Raw genomic sequence first — 22,161 nt, forward strand, 5'->3', positions numbered from 1 at the left:
TCTTCCACTCCCACAGACTATTAGGGTGATGCTGAAAAACACTTTTTCTGGAAAGCACTTCTAAAGGATGGACAGAAACATGCTGAAAGTTCACAAAGTTGTCCAAGGGAGAGAAGAGCCATATTTCTTCTTTTGGTACTTCCAGATGAGGAAAGCAAAACCAGACTGATAGTTGGTGCCTTAACCAGACTGTCACAAAACTTACCCAAGGAAGCCCATGAAGGTGCCTGCCAAATGTCATTGAGTTGCCAGTACAGAGCTCCCATTGTGTGTCCTTCTCCCTTGACTATTTCACTTTGACTAAAACGATAGAATTCAGTTTCTGTCTTTACACACTGAGCCTGCATCACCTTGGTTAACAAAGACATAAAAAATAAATACCACATTACCACAACGTTCACATCTCCATACTCTGAACTTGTAACACACATACTCAGTATGTGTGTTTCACCTGCACTCCCTCTTCTTCTCTCCTTTCCTTCCTTGTGTTTAAAAAACATTTTTCAGAATATTTCATTGGCCAAGTTCAAGAGAAGCCAAACAGTTTGTTATTTTCTTCCCATATTACTGGGCTGGGGAGGTATTACAAGAAACTCTCAAAATAAAGGAAAAAGTTATTATTTAGGACAGCTCAAAAGGTAAAGATAACCCTTCAAATTAAACACCAGAGCCAAGTTTAGTCTCTTTACCCTCTTTGCTATCCTTACTTTGGTATTCTTAGATTTTTTAACATGTTAATAAGGCCCTGACAAACTTAACCCTGCAGAAACTCTCATAGCTTTCTGAGCCGGGACCCCACCACGCAGGTTTTACTCCTGTTTTCAATTCCACAGCATCATCTACCCTTGTTCTCTTGTCATCAGTGCCTAAAGTTCTCCAGATGTTTTGTTTCTTATAAAACTTGGTGTCAGCAGCTCTCAAACACTAAAAACTTAGTGAATGTGCAGCTATTCCCATCAAGAGTGTTTATGAAATTTTTGGAAAACAACAAAAGGTAACAGCACTTTAAACTTGCCTAAGAGCATTAAAAAGTTACTTAATAACATTTAGAAGTCATGCAGAAATCACAAAGAAATAAGCATGAGCTTATGAGTATTGACAGCTGCTGATACTGATGATATCATTGTTACCTGAGTGAGGTAAATCGTATCTTTGAACTTCTTGATGGGATCTGTGCTCTGGGGAAGCTTGAAATGATGCCCCACCAGCTGAAGCATCTGATCATTGCCATCTTCATGGTGCTGGCGATGGAGAGAGAAATTACTTGTGTAGGACCAGTCGTCCACAGAGGAAACCTTTTAAAAAACAGAAAGGGATCAGAATGAAAAGGTGAACTGTGCATTTAATGACTGACAGGATATTCAGGAACAGATATCCATTACACTCTGCTGATAGCATCTAAATCCTTTAAAATTGATAGTCTATTTCTGCAGTGCCTCACGCAGTCATGCAACGATTTTGAATCAATAATACCCTTTGCTTATACTCCTTGTATGAATAAATGAAAGCAGACATTGCTGCTGAATCCAAAAGAGCAACTTTTGGCTGAATGGCATTTAACTTATTTGTCCTAAGGTTCAGTTCAGCCAAGGGACCTCAGAGGTTTGCTTGTGTTCATAATAAATCAGAAACACCCTCGATTAAGATGAAAGAAAGTCCTCTGGTCAAACACATTTAGGCATAAGTTACAGAAGTTAGCAGAGTTATAAATTTAATAATAGTTAGTTAGTAGGTCTATCAATTTAAATAATAATAATAATAATAATAATAATAATAATAATAATAATAATAATAATAATTTAACCTGCCTCTGAACACAAAAGGCCATGAAACCTTTTTTTTCAACTAAGGACAACAATGCAGCATAGCTCATACCGCTATTATTGTCAAACTTTCATAGTAATCACAATTTCTGTAAAGTCGTCTTATTTAAATTTATTCCTTTTGAGGCTGGATTTAATAACTTTCATTGGTATTAATACGGATGAATGCACTGATCACGTCTCAGATAATATACTTCATCCAGCAAATTGAAAGGAACATTCTGAACTCCTTTCAGTTGCTTGCATGAGTATCAATGGGATATTCAGTTCCCTCTGAACAAATGGACAAACAGCATGATATGTCTCTGCTCCAACTGGATAAGTAAGATACAATATATCATATTTAAATCTAATGGAAGACAGAACCAAATCCTCTTACATGCAATACATAAAGAATTATTTAAGAGAAACTGGTAAAAATGGTAAGAATCAATATATTTTAGAATTCAGCACAATTCAGCACTGGTCATGTTTCTTCTGTTTCTAAATGAACACACATCCTTAGACACAGCAAATGGAAAGAGATGTTAGGCAATCATTACTAAGCTATATATTAAAAAGTATTAATATTAATCATTTCATAACAGCCTCAGGTAAATACATTGAACACTGAGGAGGGAAACAGCCCACACCTCTGTCCCACCTGTGCCATACCACACCTGACGATGCCTCATCCCAACTACGGTCCAGATGCTGTAGTTTGTTGGGAAGACGCTTTTTGCCCTCGCTAAATGAGAACAGAGGGGACAAGCAGGTGTGGAAGCCCAGCCTTACCTTTTCGATCGTACTGAAGGAAGGCCAGGATTGAAATCCATACTCTGAAGCAAAACGATTTTTAGGATACACTGTCCAGTTCCAGCAGTCACTGCTGTAGTCATAAAAGTGAGTGTCACCATAATGGGTATCATAAGGGTTCTGGGAGATCCAGCCTTCTTTAATTGACTCCAAGCCATTGGTGGGACTGGATGCAATAAAAGGACGACTCTTATCTTCCTGAGATTTAAAACCAAATCAAAACAAAAACACAACCTGCTCACAAAGTGATCGGCTTTTATGACCTCAATACACAGACCACATTTTGAAGGGGGGTGGAGTGGGGTGGGGGTGGAGCACATGCCTTTTCCAAATTTCTGCATCACCACCTAGGAAACATCCCACTTTGCACCCCGACGTTCATCATCCTTACTCGCTTAATTAGCTTTTTATTCATGTTCTTGGAGGACAGATAGTGCTTGTGCTGCTGTTCTAAGGGATTCTCTCCTCACATCAAGAGATCTATCTTTATATGCTTCTAAATTCTTAATGAAAGCTATTTAAAGTGTGCCTCATGAAAAATAAACTCAAGGAACATTAATATTTGAGTACTGTGACTTCTTTATGGAACATCATTTCTTTTGGAGTGTTTTTTCCAAAACATGATTTTCCCTTAAGTATTCACCTAAATTTAACCCTAATAATTTAATCCAGATATTCTGCTCCTAACACTTGCATGGTAGCATTGCAAGTTATTGTCATTTTGGCTGGCTCTTCATGCTAAGATAGACGAGAGTATAAGAAGGGTTACATTTCAAATTGTTCAGCGCTGCCTTTATTTATAGCCTCAGTACATTTAGTGTACTCAATCTTTTAGCAGTATCCTCCTAAATACTGAAGGAATCCTTCTGCAGGTATAATTCATTTCGCATGCTACTTGTAGTAAAACAGAGGCCCGAGTTAGTTACCAGTTGCAAGTTGCAGCAACTGGCTCAAATACAGCAAAGCTCTTAGACATGTGCTTCATTTTAAGAAACAGTCCCATTCCCCTCTGCCCCCGTTTTTAAATGTTAGTAATTAATAATTAACTGAAACCATTTACTACAGGATATCCAGGATTCCCTGAAGTCTTTAGCTCAAACTTCAAAGCCTTTTTAAGATATCCAATCCAGTAGTGCTAGCAGTTACAGGTTTCCCCAAACTGGCTTGTATTACACAGGACCTGAAATTATTTAACTCTATGCTTCCTTCTGGCACTCAAAACAAATAGTTATTCTATGGGTTTACAATAGAAGAGGATCCGTCCTGGACAGTAAAACTGCACAAGTGAACTGTAACCAAAAACCAGTATCAAGTCAGAACACCTCACTTTGCTGCACATGTACTGACCACCTAACCACAGGAACACCACAGCATATCTTTACAAACAAGTCAGTTCCAAAAAACCTTAACTGAAACACAGAAATCTAAAACCAAGATGTTAAGCGGGAATATAAGACACCATTACCATTTAGAATACATAACTGCCCTCAAGAGTGGGATCCTTTCCTGCAGGTTCTATCAAACCCGGCCTCATTTTTATTGTTTCCTTGTATTTCAACTTTTCCAGTAGAAATGTATTCTAAATTCTCAGAGTACAACTACTCCGACAATGCTGGTAGCCTCCAATGACAAGCAATCATACCACTGTCACCTATATACTGAGTGCCTGTCCTAGCAAAGGGAAACTTGAGGTCATGAAATGTCTGCCATCCTGGAAAAGATAGAGATTAGACTAAAATTATCATACCCTGAAGTCAATAAGATCCTGCTATACAAGGGATAACTGAGTAGGAAAATGCTACTTTTAGGTTAAAAAACCCCTCATACTCTTGTTGAAGAGGAAAGGTCTAACTGGACAAATTCTTGCAACATTTTGCTGCTTAGCTAACAGGAGAGTTAAGAATAATCACCTGTGGGGGAAGCATTGTTTGTTAACCACTAGACAGTTACACAACAACAACTTGGGACTTTTAAATCAATTTCCACATAAAAGCCAGTTAAAATCATATTCCAATAAATAATGAAGAACTGCACTACTTCTAGGAGGTAAAATAAAACTACAAAAGCTGCATGAAACAAGTGGTGCCAAATCACAGTAAACTTCATCACAGATTCCAGGTGCTTCTGGTCCGCATGCCCACAGTTTAAATCTTATGGCAAGATATTTTATTTTGCCTTCATATACTGTAAAATACCACTAATCTGTTTTTCAAAAGCACACAATATAATGACTAGACAGCATCAGGACAATGTTTAGCATAGCTTTTGTTTAACCTGCTTAAGCCAAAAAACTTAACAAAATCAGGATAAAGGAAATCTGATCATCTAGATTACTTAATTAATGGGCAAGTTGATCTTTTTTTTCCACTAGAAGTGAAGGTATTTATGGAGGTATTACAAATAGGAAGGAAACAAGAAGGTGTCTGCCTGGACGCCTTCCTGTGTAACCTCATCTGGGTGTTCCTGCTCCATGGGGGGATTGAACTAGATGATCTTTCGAGGTCCCTTCCAATCCCTGACATTCTGGGATTCTGTGATATCCACTGAATTTTTCAGGTCTTCCTTAAGATATCACAAACTGTTAGAGACACAAGTCATTTTTTGGTTTGTTTTACTTTGAGGATAAGTCCTGAGTTTAGGGAGTTGTTTACAAGAGCCAGGAAAGTGCGGTTCCTCAATAATGTGCTGGTTTTCATTTCTCAAAAGGATTAAAAAATAAAGAACTCCAAGTTGCTCAGATTCCAAAAATTAAAATCTTTTGTCAAGCCATATCCCCCGAGAGTTTCTTGAGATCACTTACAGCAAGAACTATTTCTTGGATGTTCTTCACATAAAGCATCACGTAGTCTTTGATATAGGTTTCTCTGTCAGCATAAGGTATGGAGAACCAGTTGCTTGCAATTGCTGCTTCATTTTCATTGTTTCCACTCCACAGAATAATTGATGGATGGGATTTCAAACGTCTTACCTGAAATACAATGTACTGTTTCAGAAGTCGAGCAAAATTACTTCTCTTAAAAATTAATAAAGAAAATAACTTCACTAATACTTGAATTACGAGTCTACATGCTTATTACATACGCTGAGCCTACGATTCCTGTTTTTACCTGCACCATTGACTATTCCCTCAGCTCTCCATGAGGCTCAAACTTTTGTAATACACGCTTACAGAGAAATAGAAATGGGAAATAGAGCTTCAAAACACGGACAAAATACCTGATGAGAAACTTCTGCTCTTACAGAGTCTAAATAATTCTGGTCAGTTGGATACAGTGCACATGCAAACATAAAATCCTGCCAAATCTACAAGGAAAACAAAAGAACAAAAAAAATCTGTTAGCAAATCATTTTACATACTTGAAAAACATATGGTTATTGGGATGCACAATCATTTCTTCAGACAGACATTATTTTTGTAAAAAATAATTAAAATATTCTATTTTTTTTCTTTGAAAGTACCACCTGAACAATCACATTCCTCCATGGGGTTCAGTGTGTGCATACCCCACTGTGTATTTCCTCAATATCACAGTTGTAAAATATTCACCTTTAAGAATAGATCGTGACAGCCTCCACTGCTCAGTGCAATCCTGCTCAGTAGAGGGAGTTTAGTACGTTTCAGTGCAATAACTGCAACTCATCTATTGCTCAAATGTGAACGTGGGGCAATCTCCAGCTGAACACAACAATTCTGTATTTACTACTTCGCAGGTGTAACACCAAATCCCCACTGCTTATTAAAAAACAAAAGAGTCATTTTTCTGACATGGTATCAAACACACTTAACGAATATTCAAGTGTACTTGTTAACAAAGCACTTCCACAATGAATGCACAAACTGATCCCCAAAAAAGCAAATCCTACCCAGTAAGAGGGGGTAGAAACAAACAAGATCCTCTAACACCAGTGATCTTTCTCTTAAAAGAAAGATCAGGTAGACACCACCAGAGAACAGTAAGCCTTTCAACCCAACAATGAACTCTATTTGTACCTTGAAGGAAAAAACATTACAAAAAAGGGGAAAGGAACCCAATGAGACAGTATGATCTCGTTTTACCCGTTCTGTATTCTAAATTGATGTAACTTATAGACTCCTGATAGTCTATCCCAAATGTTAACAAGAAGATCTCTTGAAGGGGCACATTAACCCAAAGGAGTCCATAGGAGACCAAACTTTTCTGCACATGCTGCTACATAAGCACCAGAGCAGCTCCTCATAAAATCGCATTTTCCTTGCAGCAAAGACATGCTTTTCCATTACGTCTTTCAGCATACGTTCCCCAAGAAAACTGAAGATAAGGAACAGGACAGATGGAGGTAATGGATCCATTAATAATTGTTACAAACTTAGCGCTGTATCAAAAAGCAAAGCTATTGCTGAAGAATCAGTGACTGTGTAGAGTCAAAACTCTCTATTGAAATAAACTTTCTCTTGCTATTTCCCTCAGTGAGTTATCACCGTTTTTCCTTAAGCACAGCTTGACTCTAACGCACTTTTAAGCCTTTGCAAGACCACCAGAAGAAACAAAACCAAACACCTCCAGCATCACCTCCCCCAGAATAAGGGTCTGATTTTCTGCATTTACGAGCTATTTTGGCTGCTAAATAAGACCCAAATTTTGCATTGAGCACCATACAGGCACAGATCTAAGTGGCCTACTTAGATGCCTGGTGTCAAAAATGAAAGAACCATAAGTGCTCAGAAGCCCTGAAAATCAGGGCACTCATTCAGATGACTAAAATAGATGTAACATTTTATTTTTCCAAGCACACACAGCAGAAAGCAGCAAGGTATCAATTCTGTTTCCCTGCTTTTTATGCTGTAGAGAAAGACCAAACACACTACTTTGGATTTTAATACCACATGCAACTTGGCCTTCACTCATCTAGTCATTGTTTCATCAAAACTTACTAACATGTGCCTCCAAGCTCATCTAATAAAAGGTACTCATCTAGAATTATCAGTGTCTGCAGCAGGTGTTCCCCTTACAGCTACGTTTATACTCAATTACAGCTTGTTCAAAATGGCCCTTTGGATCTGGCCTTCCACGCTTGGCTTCAGGCCAAGTGAAATATTTTTGGTTTAAAAGTTTGAACAAAAGAACCCCTCCAAGCCTTTTCAGCTATTGCTATAAAAGAGAAAATACTTTTAAAAGAAATAATATCTATTTCCACAGCGAAGAAGAGCATAACTGCCTTCTGCAGTGTTTTAATAACTCGGAGGTGGCCAAAACCACAAAACTCAAATACAGCAGGCCTTAAAGCCTCCTTGAGGTCAGACTGCAAGGCCTTTGCTCGCAACCTGGGTCGCATACTCAAGCACTCAGTTTCTTCAGTGAGGCTGTTCTCAGTAAACCCTAAACACAGGTGCAGAAAAGATATTGTTTGATCTTGTGCATAACCCCCTTTTCCATGTATTACTTGTTTCACAACTATCTGACTGAGTTGTAAGTCCCTGTTGATGCCTACAGTGCTGATCGTTACACTGTCGTCTTGCATCAAGTGCCATTGCTAGTACCAGGTTCTCAGCTATTCATTCCTTCTCTCACCCTTTCCCAAGAGAGCAGGAAATGTAGAACTGGGAGAGCGATGAGAGTTTTGGTCTGAAAAGAGATCAAAGTTGAAGTCACGGTCTTGTTGCTCTAATTTGAGGAAATATAAGGGAGAGGGAGGGAAAAAGACAGTGGCGGAAAAAGGAAGGAGATAAAGGGGAGATCTGGGCTGGGAAGGGAGGTGGGGATGAGTGAGGAACAGAGTTGTAGCCTCAGTAACAAGAGAAAATACAAGCTGGGGGTCTAATATGAAGTTTCCAAAATATCATTTACAGTTTCAACAGACAGTCTCACTAATCAAAACGCATTCAAATTTTAAAAAAAAAATAATAATTAAAAAAAATCAGGTTGATATGACTTCTCAGGTTGGTACTCTACCACTTGCTTTGGAAAGATGGCTAGAACTTATGTATTAAATCTCTTATTTTGTTCATTTGGAGTAGATTTTTATTTACAAGTTCTTGTCAGTTTTTAAATAAGTGTTGTGTGTCTAGTGTTTTTACCATCATTCCTAGTTCATCGCAAATATCGTAGAATTCATCTTGTTCATATACTCCTCCTCCCCAAACCCGAAGTGCATTCATGTTGGCATCTGCTGCAGACTTCAAGAGTAGCCATAATCTGTCAAATACAAAAAGATTTATACAAGTTTGGTGAACCTGTATCACTTAGTTTCTAAGGTTATATCCCAAAAAAGCCCAAAAACAAAACCAAAAAACCATCACAAAAAACCCAAACATTCATCATTAACAGGCAATCTAAGATTATAACTTTGATAGAAACCAGACTACTTTGATAGCTTCTAGGCCTGCATGTCTGGACAGAGCTCTCAAAAAGCAATTTTTCGCAGAAAAAATTCACTTGGTCTTGTTAACACTTATGAAACAGATGGACTGACACATGCAACTAAGTGCTTTTACTTTTATCAACAGGACCAGATTTAGAAATACTATATTTTATTAATCAGTTTGCTCTTTTCTCTTCAGATATGACTTTAAATATCAATCACTTGAACTCAAATCATCATCATTTAAACTCATTCAGAAATCTATACTCTCTTCCTAAATTCCACTATGCATAGCGAGAAGGTGGGTAGTGAGAGGGGGAGGAGTAGTACCAATGAATGTGTCCCAGACAATAGGATCAGCCTGTGGATCACCCCTAAAAATACTTGAGAGGTCAGTAACATGCGGACAGCAAACCACCACCTCTCCATCACTTATTGCACTTATATGCCTTGAACATCACTCAAGGCTATTAATATTAATGAAGCCCTAATTCTGAGGCCTCCAACTCACAACAATTAGTGTCCTAACTTGAAAGGAGTTCCTTTGATATCAGGAAGAGGAAAACATGATCCTTTCTCCTTAGAGAACATCAAATGTGGCTTACGTGTCATAGGTCACTCTGTCCTGGAAAGAATCTGCTGGAATCCAGTTTGAGCCTTTGATGAAAATGGGTCGGCCATTGATTCTAAAGTAGAAACTCAGGCCTGGTGAGCCAGGAATAGGCTCCTGAACAAGTTCCACTGTCCGAAAATAGGCCTGTGAAGACATGAAACTTAGGTATAAAGCAGACAAAGAACAATTAAAATAAATGAAAGAAATCATTAAAAAAAGAGATTCAACTGAACAACAAGAGCTTAGAATTTGTCAAGGAGTCAAAAGATGCTGTCTCATCTCTAAATTACTGCTTGATTAAAACACACTATAACAGGGGAAAAAAAGCATCCTTCTGATAACCCTGTTCACTTTTAAAGTTACTATCACATTAAGAGAGAGGGAGAAAATATGCTCAAACAAGTGTGCATGTGTGTATAAATGTAACAGGCAGGTGCACGTTTGCTTGCTGCAGAACTCAGTTTAAAGTCCACATGAGGACCAGCAAGAGGAATGAAGTGGTTCCAATACATCTGACACACCATTCACTCCGCAATTTTCTCCTTACAGAAGAAGACCACAGCAGCTTCAGCAGTGAGTCTTGTCCCTGAATGCCTGTTTTCAGGTTCATCCAGTAAAAGCAAAATCTTTTGCTGCTCTGAAATATCTTTTTAATAAGTGTATTAAAGAAAAAAGATGTGCACACAAACGCCAGGTTGGAAGTGAAGGGCCCTCTGGCCACCACAACTGTGTTTGAACAGCATCACCAGCAATAAGGTTTCAGAGCGACCAGTTCAGCCAAATAACCAGTAGTTGTGTAAGGCATTAAAGGTCATTCCAGATGAAATCACATCTCAAGAAGAAGGCAAACTTTTACAGGTGCCCTTTCAGCCTAATATCTCATATTGTGTACTGCAGACGTTGAAAAATAAAACACTCATTTCTGCAGGTGGGAGAAAGGTTCTCAAGAAATCATTCTGGACATGTTTTGGGACTTCAGTCAAAGCAACAACGCTGCTGTGAGGGGTATCCTGATTGCACCAGCATGAACACAGTCAATTCCACAGCCAGGAGAGAGCAGTTAGGTGGCTGTAATAACACTTTGTGCTGACCCCTGATTTGTAGAGGTGTCTTCCCCACCTGCCATGTTAGGCTCCTGCAAAGTGTTACAGAAAACATCTCATTCAGGGAGGCTTTAGACTTCTTTTTCTCCTTCATCCTTGCCCCAGTTCAAGTTATTTAGACCAGAAAGAAAAACCTCTTTCTTTCTGGTACCTGTTTTTCATTGTCATAGGGAGACCATTGAGAAATTAAATAAAATGAAGTGAAATAAAATGGCACATTTCAGCCAGCTCACACCAAGCAACAAGTTTGGGTCAAGAACCTCTGTTTTTCTAGACTAGCCCCTAAGATAGCAACCACTCCTCCTTTGAATGAATATTTGCTCTACCTTTTCAAAAGGTCAGTTGGGAGAGTACAGCCTGTTCTCTCTGTATGATGAACTTGGCTTTAGGACAAAACTCTTACATCCATTCCTAGAATTTTGCAGATTTATTTTAACATGAGAAGTTGAATTAAAAAAACAATCAGTATTTCATACAACTTTCATGTTTATCTTAACTACTGTAGGCTGCAAAAGAAAAAAAAAATACATTATGAGTACTATACTAGCAAAAAAGTTCTAACTTTCCTCCAGTTAATTCCATTACTTGGAGAAAAACTCCTCAGTCTCCAGCACAGCTCTTTTTTGTGTCACAAAATGGAATGGGATTTATAGTTGGGGCTCCTCAAGTATTTGGGAGATCCTCTTAATGGCTGTCATCAAACAGGTTGGGACTGTCTCAGAGTGCATTTGTAATGGAGCATCTATGTTAGTAACAGAAGTAATGTGATATTGCTTTATTCATGCTCAAGCGGAACTCATGCAACTGGCCCAACCCAAGGCAATCAAAGAGGCTGAAACTCACCCAGGACCACCCCTACAGCACCTTGACCACCATGAAATCCCTCTGATAGACCTTGCTGCCTGAGGACCGATCATCTCTCCCAATCTTGGAGCACAGAGAAGAGGGTCTCTAGCCACCACAGAGTAATTAACTGGTTTGGGGCACAATTAAGAAACAGATACCGGTCTTTTTGAGGCACATATAACTGCTTTGTACCTAATTAAGTGACCCGTGGATCACATTTGGTGTTCCCAGATTTAGCAGTAGGAAAAGTAATAGGGATGAAGATGCCCAGAGCTGAAATATGATCACAGAACACCCCAGTGACCTAACAAATGAGCACACAGCATCAAAGTGGTGTGACAACTAAAAGGCAGAAGGAAAGACTGCTGGAAGTCGTGCTCAAAGGCCTGGGGGAAAAAGAGGGTGCATAGGGAAAGGGAAAGACAGCTAGAGGTTAAGCTCTTCCAAGTATTAAAACAGCGCCATGAAATAAAAAATTCTGATTACAGTGTTGAAGAAATAACCATATAGAAAGATGGGAAATCAGAATCAAAAAGCAAACAAATGCCTCACAAGGCAATGAAAGCCATAATAAATTCCTTGATGTAGGCATGGCAAGAAGTAAAGCAACTTAGCAATAGCAAATGGGACAGAACAGACCCTTCCTCAAGAAAAACTATTTTATTCTGACATAATTTCTGTCTATGACCCAGAAATTTTCCCAAAGGATTAGTTAATGTTTTGGAGACTAACATGCCAGAAACCAGAGAGTAGTTCAAGCTAGAGGTAGTCTAATCTGATGTAAGACCAAGCTGTGTTGTCTCACCCTTTACTTTTCATCTGTCCAAAGTGATGTAGATACTCACACGGGTACAAACCACTTGTGAAATGTGCCACCCCTCATTTTTTCTTTTTGAAAAGGGGGGTGGAGGGTGGGAAACATACTCCACCTGAATATAGCGTTAGGTGGACAACAGAACAACAACTTTCAGGAACATTTTTCCCTGATTGTATCCCCTGAACTACTCAGAGTTCTTATTAACCCATATGAATGTTGCTATTCACTCCTGCTGACATGACAGCAAATTGTCGCAGAACATGAAAAAACTGCATATGGGTCCTTTTTCCACTTATACAGCTTGGTGTATATGTGTGTCAGAATCCAAGGCAGCTTCACAGAAGACACGAAGGAAGAATAGATTTTACACTATGAATCTGTATATAAGCTTCATATGCTGGCTAACTTATAATGCCCACTGTGTGGTGCATCTGCCACCCCCACTCCGCCCCTTTCCCTTTAAAGAGGAAAAAAGAAGCAGCTTCTGAATATCTTTTGTAGACCATGAAGTCCCTATCATATGGCACAGGGCTCTATGAAACATTCTGATGCAATCAATCAGTTTTCCTATCATTGTGCACTTTTCAAACAATAGACTTTTTTTTTTTAACCAGCTTTACGGCCATATTTCCTACAACCAGGTTTTCTAGGCAAAATACGCTCTGTTTATTTGGTGTGGCTTTTAATAGTTTCAAAATTAAATTGCTAATAATAGCAAAGAATTACTATGATGAATTCATAATCAAACTAAGGGCTAGCTCTATAAAGACTGGGACTCCAGGGGCTACTGCTTTTCACAGCAGCTTTCACATGAACAAACCTTATAGCAAACAGCAGTTTCAGATGGCTGGTGACCAGATTAGTTTTTAATGAAGCAAGATGCATCACAATCACCTAACAGATGTGTAAATTTACTTAGTTGCTTCTGCATGTTGATGGCATAAAGAGCCCAGTCTAATTTGTATTTTTTTTTCCAATAGACAATTGAAAATTACCTCATCTAGACTTCTTAGTAAAAACAAACATATAATTATACAGCCAGTATGTTGCAGGAACCCTTATGCAAATATCCATGAATATTACTTTCATGGTCATATTTTAAGATGTTACCTCATCTTAAACCTGAAGCCCATCTATCACATTCTAACAAATGAATGTATGTTAGCTTCTTAGGAATGCATCTATCCCATAAATTTTTAAAAAATTGAATTAACAAAACAAATCTCAGTAATAAGCCTTCACATAATCTATAGAAATCTAAAAGGGTTTTCCAGTGCATGATACAAAAAATGAGCATAATATATGAAGTTTAAAAGTGCTTTTTTTTGTAAGATAGGAAACTTAAAAAGTAAACACCTCTTCTTTTCTGAGTTTCCAAATAACTGTAGGACATCTTCCAGTCTGAATGCAAATAAAGGCATCCATACAAGCTAAGGCTACAGAAAACACACAAATATATACCGTGACATTAAAACCCCTTGTTTCTCATTAGCATTTTCATATGCATATTACAATCCAGCAAAATTTTAAAGAGCTCTAGATGCCTGCTATGCAGAGCAGGTGTTCTAACAGTGTTGGTGCGATGCAGTAGTAATAAGCTCCAGGGCTTACCTTTGAAAATTTCTCAATCTGGTGTCCTGTCTCCATGATGAAAGCTGTTGTCATGTTGTATCCTGTTTGCTTTCCATGTCCATTTGGCCACCAAGCCTCCACTGTAGAACTCTTGAGCATACAAGAGAGAAGATCAGAGCAATGTGTATAAAATGATGTATAACATGCACCTAAGGGCTCAGATATCTTTGTGTTAATTACCACAGCTCTAATGAGTTTATGTGCCTCAGCTGGGACATGGTAGCTGGGATCTCCCTGGCTGCAGCTCTCAGGTGAAAATTAGTTAAAGAGAAAAGTACGATTTCTCCTATTGAAGTCCGGGCTATCACTTCATCTTGTGTCCACAATGGGCCATGAGCACACATACACATGTCTAACTGCCACCCCTCAGCTGGGCTACACTGACACAATATTCCTCCAAAACTCAAATATCTAAGTGTCAGAAGCAGACACTGTTCACTAGCTTCTGCATCTTACCCCTCCTCTCATTGATGCTTTTACCTATCAAATACAACGTTCAATATACAGGGGTGATGCTTTTCAGTTGTAACCTTGGTAATATGTGACCATACTGACTGCTTCATTTATGTCAAGCTTTTAAGTCAGATTGTAAGTTTCATTCTCTCTTTTCAGTGTTTTCTGCTTTTTCTTTATGCCTCCCGAACGCTTCATTAGTCCTCCATAATTTTTACAAGCATAAAAAAACTACCTCTAGGATGACAGGATGATTTAATTTTCTCATTTTTCTAGTCACAGAGTAATATTCACATCTCCATTCCAGCAGCCTACTTCTGCTGCTCAACCCTATTGCCAACAGTTGCCCACTGAGTACACAACACAAAAATCATGGAAAGAAAGCACTAATGCATGCAACCAAACAATGGAGAGATCAGCACTGAATGGAGCCACGTAAGGAGCGCCTCAATCTTTTCAAATACAGTGAGGCCAGAGAGCAGCCCAACAACATGTTTTGCTGTGGCCATACTTGGACAGAATCATGAATGTATCTACTAACATTTCAGATTCCCCGATACAGAATTATCACAACTGCTTGTGCTGAACTACTAATCTCGGTGTCGCACAGAGCAAAATGGAAGCACAAAATCAGCGTGCGCCTCAACAACACGGGAGTGTTTGCAGCTGCCTGGCACGGCTGGAGTGTCTCATTGGCCACTAACGATGTCACCCCCACGCTCTCCCTTAGCTGAGAAGCAAAATGCTGTCATGTTAGCAACACAGCACTCTGTGTGGCAATTGCAGGAAGGCTGCAACGCATCTCGAATGAGACACATCACCCAAACGTCTGCTGACTTCACAACATAATCTGCAATAAGCTCTCAATGAGAAATAAATTTCTGGTGAGGTCTCGCTATTTAACATGCGCCACACAAGCCTGTCATACAGAGTAAGGGCTCTATTAGGCTCGTTGATACATGAAACACATTGCAGGGCATCTTGCAAGATCAGCTGATGTGAATTCATGCAGCAAAGCCTTTTATGTACAAAGAATAATAACACACTGTTGCCTCTGCTCTGAAGAAAGGGCTTCCTCACAAACCTGCAGTCATACCCCACTGTAGATTTCTTCTGAGCTTGGGGGTAGAGCAATTAATACACCAAAATCATTTTTGAAGTTTCGCATCGCGGTGCCTGCTTAATGTAATCCCTGAAAAGGCTAAGCTTAGAATAATAATTGTTTGAAATGAAACTAGGTATTTGGATTGCTCATGCAACTTGCATGACAGATGACAACAGTAATAAAAATCATATGTTTGTATGCTTTCATGTCAAAATAAAACAAAGCACTTAAGTACACAAGTCACTGAGCAAGCATACTAGAACATAAATACTCTGCTTGCCCTTAACACGTTTTTTCTCCACTCAAACAACTGACCAGATAACTTGAGAATACACACATAATGCATTCAAACTGGGGAAACAAACGCAGAGTTACACAGCAATAATCAGTAAAGCCAGTAAAAGACATACAAAAGTTTGAGGGCAGATCCTCAAACATTATAAAGTGCCAGAATTGTCAGAAGTCCCAAATTCCTGCTCACAGCACATGGCTCACCCCCAAATCGAACCGTGCCCAGCAGTGAAGCAGACACGGGGCTCCCACCCTGCACAGCCAGCTCTACTGCAGCCCTGCGCTCTGAGCAAGAAGCCAAGACAAAGTTCATGATGCTTTTTGCCACACTGGGCTCCCTGCCTAATTCCACACACCTACCTATTTGTCAGCTAGAACAGACACATGGATTTTCTTCACCTCTCAAGTCTATATATCTTTTGTCAATTACGCCTGTGTGAAAAAACTCAACAGTTTAAAAACCCACCAAACAAAACCAATTCTGTAGAAGTGAAATAATGGTGGTGAATTAAGTCTGCCACCACATAAGTTTCCCAACACTCTCTGAAGGTAAGCACACCAATTTTTTCTTCTTTCATCACTGGGATGCATAGCAAATTAGTAATTTTTTGGTTGAGTTCTCTCTTCATTTGATCATCTTTTACTGCTCTGAAACTCCTCATGAGTTTTGTCTACCCAAGGGACTATAAGCCAATGTAAGGAAAAATTTCCACCAACCTTGCTGCCAGTCAAGTTCTTTATAAGGCTCTTTTGCTTTCATTTACCTGAAAAAGTATCTACTGAAAGGTTTGAGGAATATTTCCTCTCTTTCCTGGGAGAGCCATGTGTATTGTAGTACATTCTAGTCCCAATCGGACCAGTAAACAATGGCATGGGATACAAGATACCTACTGCCAGTTAAGTGAAGTGACACAGGGTATCCGAAGGTTATCTACCTAAGTAGCTCGTTTAGCAGTGGCTGGTAATGATGTAATCTTTTTGTTTTGCAGTAAGGTAAAGGCTTCATAATCTTTTTGACACAGAGCTACACGGCCCCATAGACATCAGTTTTTAGGGAGGAAAACAACACTTCTCCTGTCCTGTGAGGGATACAGAACTGTTTTTAAAGTCACCAACACAGGAAGGGGAGGGAAGCCAAAAACTGGCACGGAGGCAGAAAGACACACTGGAAACCAGGGGAAATGTTTTGCAGTTGGCTGAGGTTCCACACACGACCCTCCTTACCTTGTTGATGTTTACAAGCAGCACAACGCTGCTTTCTCCAGGTTGAAGCTTCACACTGAACGTTTGCTGCGTTTGCAATTTGGGAATGTTCACAGTCACAAGACCTGCAAGTGGCTTGGAGGCAACTACATCAAAAATAGACTCGATTTCAAGACTCCACTGCTGAACACTCTTTACTAAGTAAAGGGGGAAAAAAATGGGAATTTAGGAACTGTGTTTATATACGTATTAGTTAACATTATCTCCCACCAAAAGAAACAATTCAAACACCTCAAATTAAATTTAACAATTTCAGTCTGTGTTTGAACCAGACCTACAGGGTTAATCTTGTTCAGTGCATTTGGTGTCTGTGTTTACATTCGCCAACTCAGAAGAGTTTTATTTATGTTTTATATATGTTTTATAACTCTTTTTTTCATTCAAAAGCCATCCAGGGTTTTTTTCAGAGCTCTGTATAAAAGTCAGAGACCATGACACCAGTCGCTTCATTAGGAAGGATTTTTTCCCACCAACTCCCATAGACGTTATATTTGCTTTTAGTCAGCACTCATATGAACATGGTGCTCTTTGGGAAAGATCGTAATCACAAGGCAGTACAATCACTTTTGTTGGTGAAACAAAACCAGCATTAACAGAAAACGAGCTGAATTCATCCCAGAGTCACTAGACAAAGTGAATGGAGTTATGCTGGGGATGAATTGGGCCCATTGTGTCTAGACTTGATGGGTTGTATCTTTATGTCCCTTCTGCCATCCAAGTGTGGTACAAGAAACAAGTTAATGACTTCCCTGAAATCTCTCTACAGTTACCTCAGGCAGTTCTCTCCTTTACAGAACTTACTGAACAAGGCAAGATATGGTCAAGGGTACTCAAGATTAATGTGTAAATTTCCCATTAAGTTCAGCAATTAAATTCTACAAATATATCTATCTACAAACATAGCCTGGCTAATCCTATACTTCAAATATTACAGATGAACATATAAGTAAAAGCAAATAAAACAGAAAACAAGGAAAACTAGAACTAAGACACATTTTGTATACACAAGCTACTAATCACTTTCTTTGTTCATGGATATATATTCCAGCTCTCCTTCCTCCAGGAGAGAAAGAGAGCTCCCTCCAAAAGCAAAGAATTACATTCTGCCCTGGTGAAATTTTCGCTATCGTTTGTAGAACGAGGAGCAATGAATGTGTTCCCAAGTTTAGCATTACCCAGGAAGACCAATTTTCAGAAATGTTGAAGGGGTTAAAAAACCCCCCACCCGACCCTGCAAGGGTCGGCCTTTACAGTGTGTTTTCTCTCCCCTCCAAGGGCATATAGAAATTGCAGCCCACTCCGAACTGCATGAACCATGGGGTCTAGGCACAGAAATCAAGAACAATGAATCCTTTACAGACTCAGTGGTCTATGACACCAGATCGGATGAGCAATACAACTGCACAGGCAGCTTGAATCCAAGTTGTTAATTTACTCTTTTATTTTTCAAATGTTACTGTGTATGAATACGAATAAGCTCTGGCTCTGGTTCCAAACCACTCTCTGCTGAATGAGGGAGGTTTGCTCTCTCAGCTTGTGCAGACAACAAGACTTTACCTACCAGAAGGTGGAGTTGTGGGAATGTGGGAGGGACCAGAAAAGATTTTTACTGTCACTAAATTTTAGAGAGCACAGGGAGTCTGTGCTGGGGCTTTCCATGGAAATTCCAGTCACGTTAATTCTAGCTAAGACCTGCAGCTATTTCAGGAAGCTTTAAAAGCAGCCAGGGAGTGACGTCTTCCTCTTTTATTCATACACAACAACTCTATTCCCAAGGGCTGAAATTCAAGCCAGTGCAGAGGACTCATGTGCTAGTCTTTACTCCACTGAAGACTGGGTTCAACAGGCACTGAAGGAAATCGTGTGGGTGGTCTACAATGGGGCATGTTACCATTTACAGAAAGTTTCAACAGAAAATTAACTACTTTTTCTCATCTGAAGTGATCTTCAGAACAAAAGACAGGCAAATCAAAGATCACAACCAAGGGAGGAAACCGGTTAGGTAAGTTAGGTAGCAGGAATGGAAGAGGCCACCCTCTCAAATTGCAGCCTTAACAAATTATCCTTGTGTAGCACAACTGCTCCTCTCAGACTTCATCTTGTGTCCTGAAAACTCAGCGCTCTTGAAACTCTGCTCACTGTGCATTTGTCCTCCCAACACAACACTAAATTCCCATGGCAGCTTTGCCTTTGGTTTAAATGGAGGTGAGACAAAAGTGAGATGTATTTATCGGAAGTCTTGGTGAAAACATATGCCAATAAAAAAGAAACTTTTCAAAACAGAAGAAGGGACTAATCTCAGCTATACTACATTATTTGTGCAGTTATTTGGGGATCTTAATGCAAAACAAGATTATGAATTCCAACATAGTTAATCGCTGTTGTTTGTACTGAAGTGCTGTTTTAAGAGCTAAAAAAGTGTGCTGTGGCAAGAACTATGCACAAAATCATAATGAAACAACAGAACGTTTCCTAACCTGACAGTTAATCAAGCTTAAAAATAAAATGGTTTGTATTCCAAGGGTGAAATAACAACAAAAAGTCATGACAGGACTTACCAAAAAGAGAAGTCACAGAAAAGTAAATCAGGTGACAATGGTTATAGGCCTCAATCCTAACATCTTTCCAGATTCCTTGAGTGGGAAAAGAAGGGCCCCAGTCCCAACTAAATGAACACTGCTCCTGGAATACAGAATAATTATATTAACATTTCCTATTTTTCACATAGACATTGATGCTGTGCCAGAAATAAAAATTATTTGCCATCTAGAAACAAAATATTGCTGTGCACTGAAAGAATTTTCCAATTTCCATAAACCCAGAAGAGCCTACAGTATTTTTTCTCTTATTTCTTGACCAGACCTCTGCTGCTACTACCTGTATTATGCAAAAAATAAAACTCTGTATTAAACATCCATGTATAGCAAGGTTTAAGCCAGCAGGGTACCCTCAATTCAGCTCTGAATTATCTTAGTTTGTAAGGTCAGTATTTAATTGTGTATCTTAAAGATAAAGTGAGTGAAAAAACTGATGGTTACAAAAGTTAAAGTATTCCAAAAGAACAATATCAGATTAAAAATCATGGCTATATCTGAAACACTTCCCCCTTTTTTCTTGTAACACCACACACTAGTACAAGGCAAGGGATGTGTATGTCTGGTGCGTTTGTGTATTTCAGTCATGTTCACTGTTTCTCCCCTTTTTATGGTTCTCTTAAGCAAAAACAAAGGGAACAAAGACATTGTTGAGAAGTAGCTTAGTTCTGGTTCTAATGTAAGAATAACTGTCAGAATTATAAAATGCCGGTCAGGCAGAGAAGTACCTTCACTGCTTTCCATTTAGCTATTTTCAAACCTGGTCAGCCCTGTAGTTAACAAATCCCTTGAAGACATCTATTCAGCTGCCCTCCAAGCTTCAGACAGCCCCAGCCCCCAAAGCAAATACAATAGATCCCCTTAAAGTCTTGTACAGTGATCTGCAGTTCTAAATTTAGAGACTAATAACTTACAGCCGAGGCATACTAATTTTGGCAAACCACATTGCACAAGTCTGACCTATCCCTTGCATCGCTGGAGTCCGCCTGCCTGCCTATCAAGTTGCAAAAGAGCCTTCCAGGAAGGGAGCACTGTACCTATTTCAAGTGTAAAAACAGAGACAACGCATTCTTAGAAAACAAGTCAGATTGAAAGTAATTTTCCATTTATAACAAATAAACAAACCGCTGACAGACTGTCACATTTCACTGGTAATATTGCAGAGACTGCTATCAGAAACAGTATGGGATAAGAACAATACGCTTGTATCACTCAAGTATCTTACCACTGCATTTCGCCACAAATTCCTCTTAAGATTTAGATATGTTTACTGCACTTAATACTGAACCTAAAATGTGTAAACAGCTCTCCATTACTTTAAGACAGTATGTTTGTTTACTTTTAAATGTGACATCAGTGCAGTTGTTGCCATATATATGGACCTAAAGATGTTTCTGGAAATGTCTGGAGCAGCTTCCAAGTACAGTCAGACAACTCCTTTGAGGAAAAGCACTAGGGCATTTTCTTACGAATTTCAAGGTATAGTTCAGTAAAGCATAAAATCATTCCTGGATGTTTTTGCTCTATAAATAAGAATACAGGTGTTTAAGTGCTTTCTTCCTTCCAAGCTCCTCCCTGCACTGATTTTTAAGACACACAGTGGACTCAGAAGAATTAATCAACCTTCTAAAATGTAGTGAAAACAAAAGTAGCAGCAGGTAATAATAACGACAACATCTTAATACTGAAGCATCTCCCCAGGACGTGGAGTCCGTGTTTCCATTAGCAAATTTGATAGGAAATTATATCCAGGCTTAGACTAACAAGATTCTATCCTTTTTTTTTTGAGAAGGGTCTAAACATTAAAAAGATTAAAAATAATGAACAAGAATGGCATTCAAGAGGAGAAAAACATGCAAAAAACACCCAAAAAGAGAAAGTCCAAAATAAAATCACCTGGCTATTTTGTCTATCTGCTGCAAAGCTATCAGAAATACATGAGATGCTACTCAAATGACAGTTTGCCCTGAGAAGTTTAAACAGCAATGAAGCCATATCAGAGTTTCTGAGTTTCATCCACTGTATATTACATTGTTGTTTTCACAGAACATTATACTTTTAAGTCACATTTCACAACACCATAATAAGATGAGAACAGGTCCTCTGTTGGATAACACTCCTCGGGACATGTCAGAGCTGCCAGTATAAATAGCACAGCACATGAGCAATAGCAAACACTCACAAAACTGCCTGGCTGAGATTTTTACAGCCCTGGCAATATACACTGGTATTTGCAAGTGTGAAGTCTATTGTCAGCATACATTGCTCAACCCACCCAGTGGATCAAAATGTAACGATTATACATTTCCCAATGCTATCCTGCTCTCTTAGCAGTAAGTCTCCTTACTGACTCCTTAATGAAAACAGCCTTTTAAACATTCTTATCACCTAGATATGAAGCCCAGCCTTCTTATGCCTCTTGTATTATTGACATGATAGATTACAGGTTGCTAGGGGGGACAGAGGAAGAAAGCTGCAATGAAAAAT

General features: G+C 39.0%; 1 protein-coding gene across 11 annotated transcripts in view; it reads right to left on the reverse strand.

The window, feature by feature from the left end:
* The window catches only part of MANBA (mannosidase beta), a 50,830-nt gene that overhangs the window by 16,808 nt on the left and 11,861 nt on the right, over positions 1-22,161 (reverse strand). For all 11 annotated transcript variants that reach the window (XM_080343288.1, XM_080343287.1, XM_080343292.1 and 8 more), the window contains 10 exons: positions 19,639-19,762; positions 17,042-17,217; positions 13,948-14,058; positions 9,563-9,714; positions 8,674-8,791; positions 5,835-5,921; positions 5,419-5,586; positions 2,598-2,816; positions 1,131-1,295; positions 206-350 (listed from right to left, as the gene is read on the reverse strand). In XM_080343288.1, coding sequence (XP_080199414.1) covers positions 206-350; positions 1,131-1,295; positions 2,598-2,816; positions 5,419-5,586; positions 5,835-5,921; positions 8,674-8,791; positions 9,563-9,714; positions 13,948-14,058; positions 17,042-17,217; positions 19,639-19,762 — 1,465 coding nt within the window. The remainder of the gene's footprint in view (positions 1-205; positions 351-1,130; positions 1,296-2,597; positions 2,817-5,418; positions 5,587-5,834; positions 5,922-8,673; positions 8,792-9,562; positions 9,715-13,947; positions 14,059-17,041; positions 17,218-19,638; positions 19,763-22,161) is intronic.

This window comes from Nesoenas mayeri (assembly GCF_963082525.1).
Source record: "Nesoenas mayeri genome assembly, chromosome: 4".
Classification (NCBI taxonomy): domain Eukaryota; kingdom Metazoa; phylum Chordata; class Aves; order Columbiformes; family Columbidae; genus Nesoenas; species Nesoenas mayeri.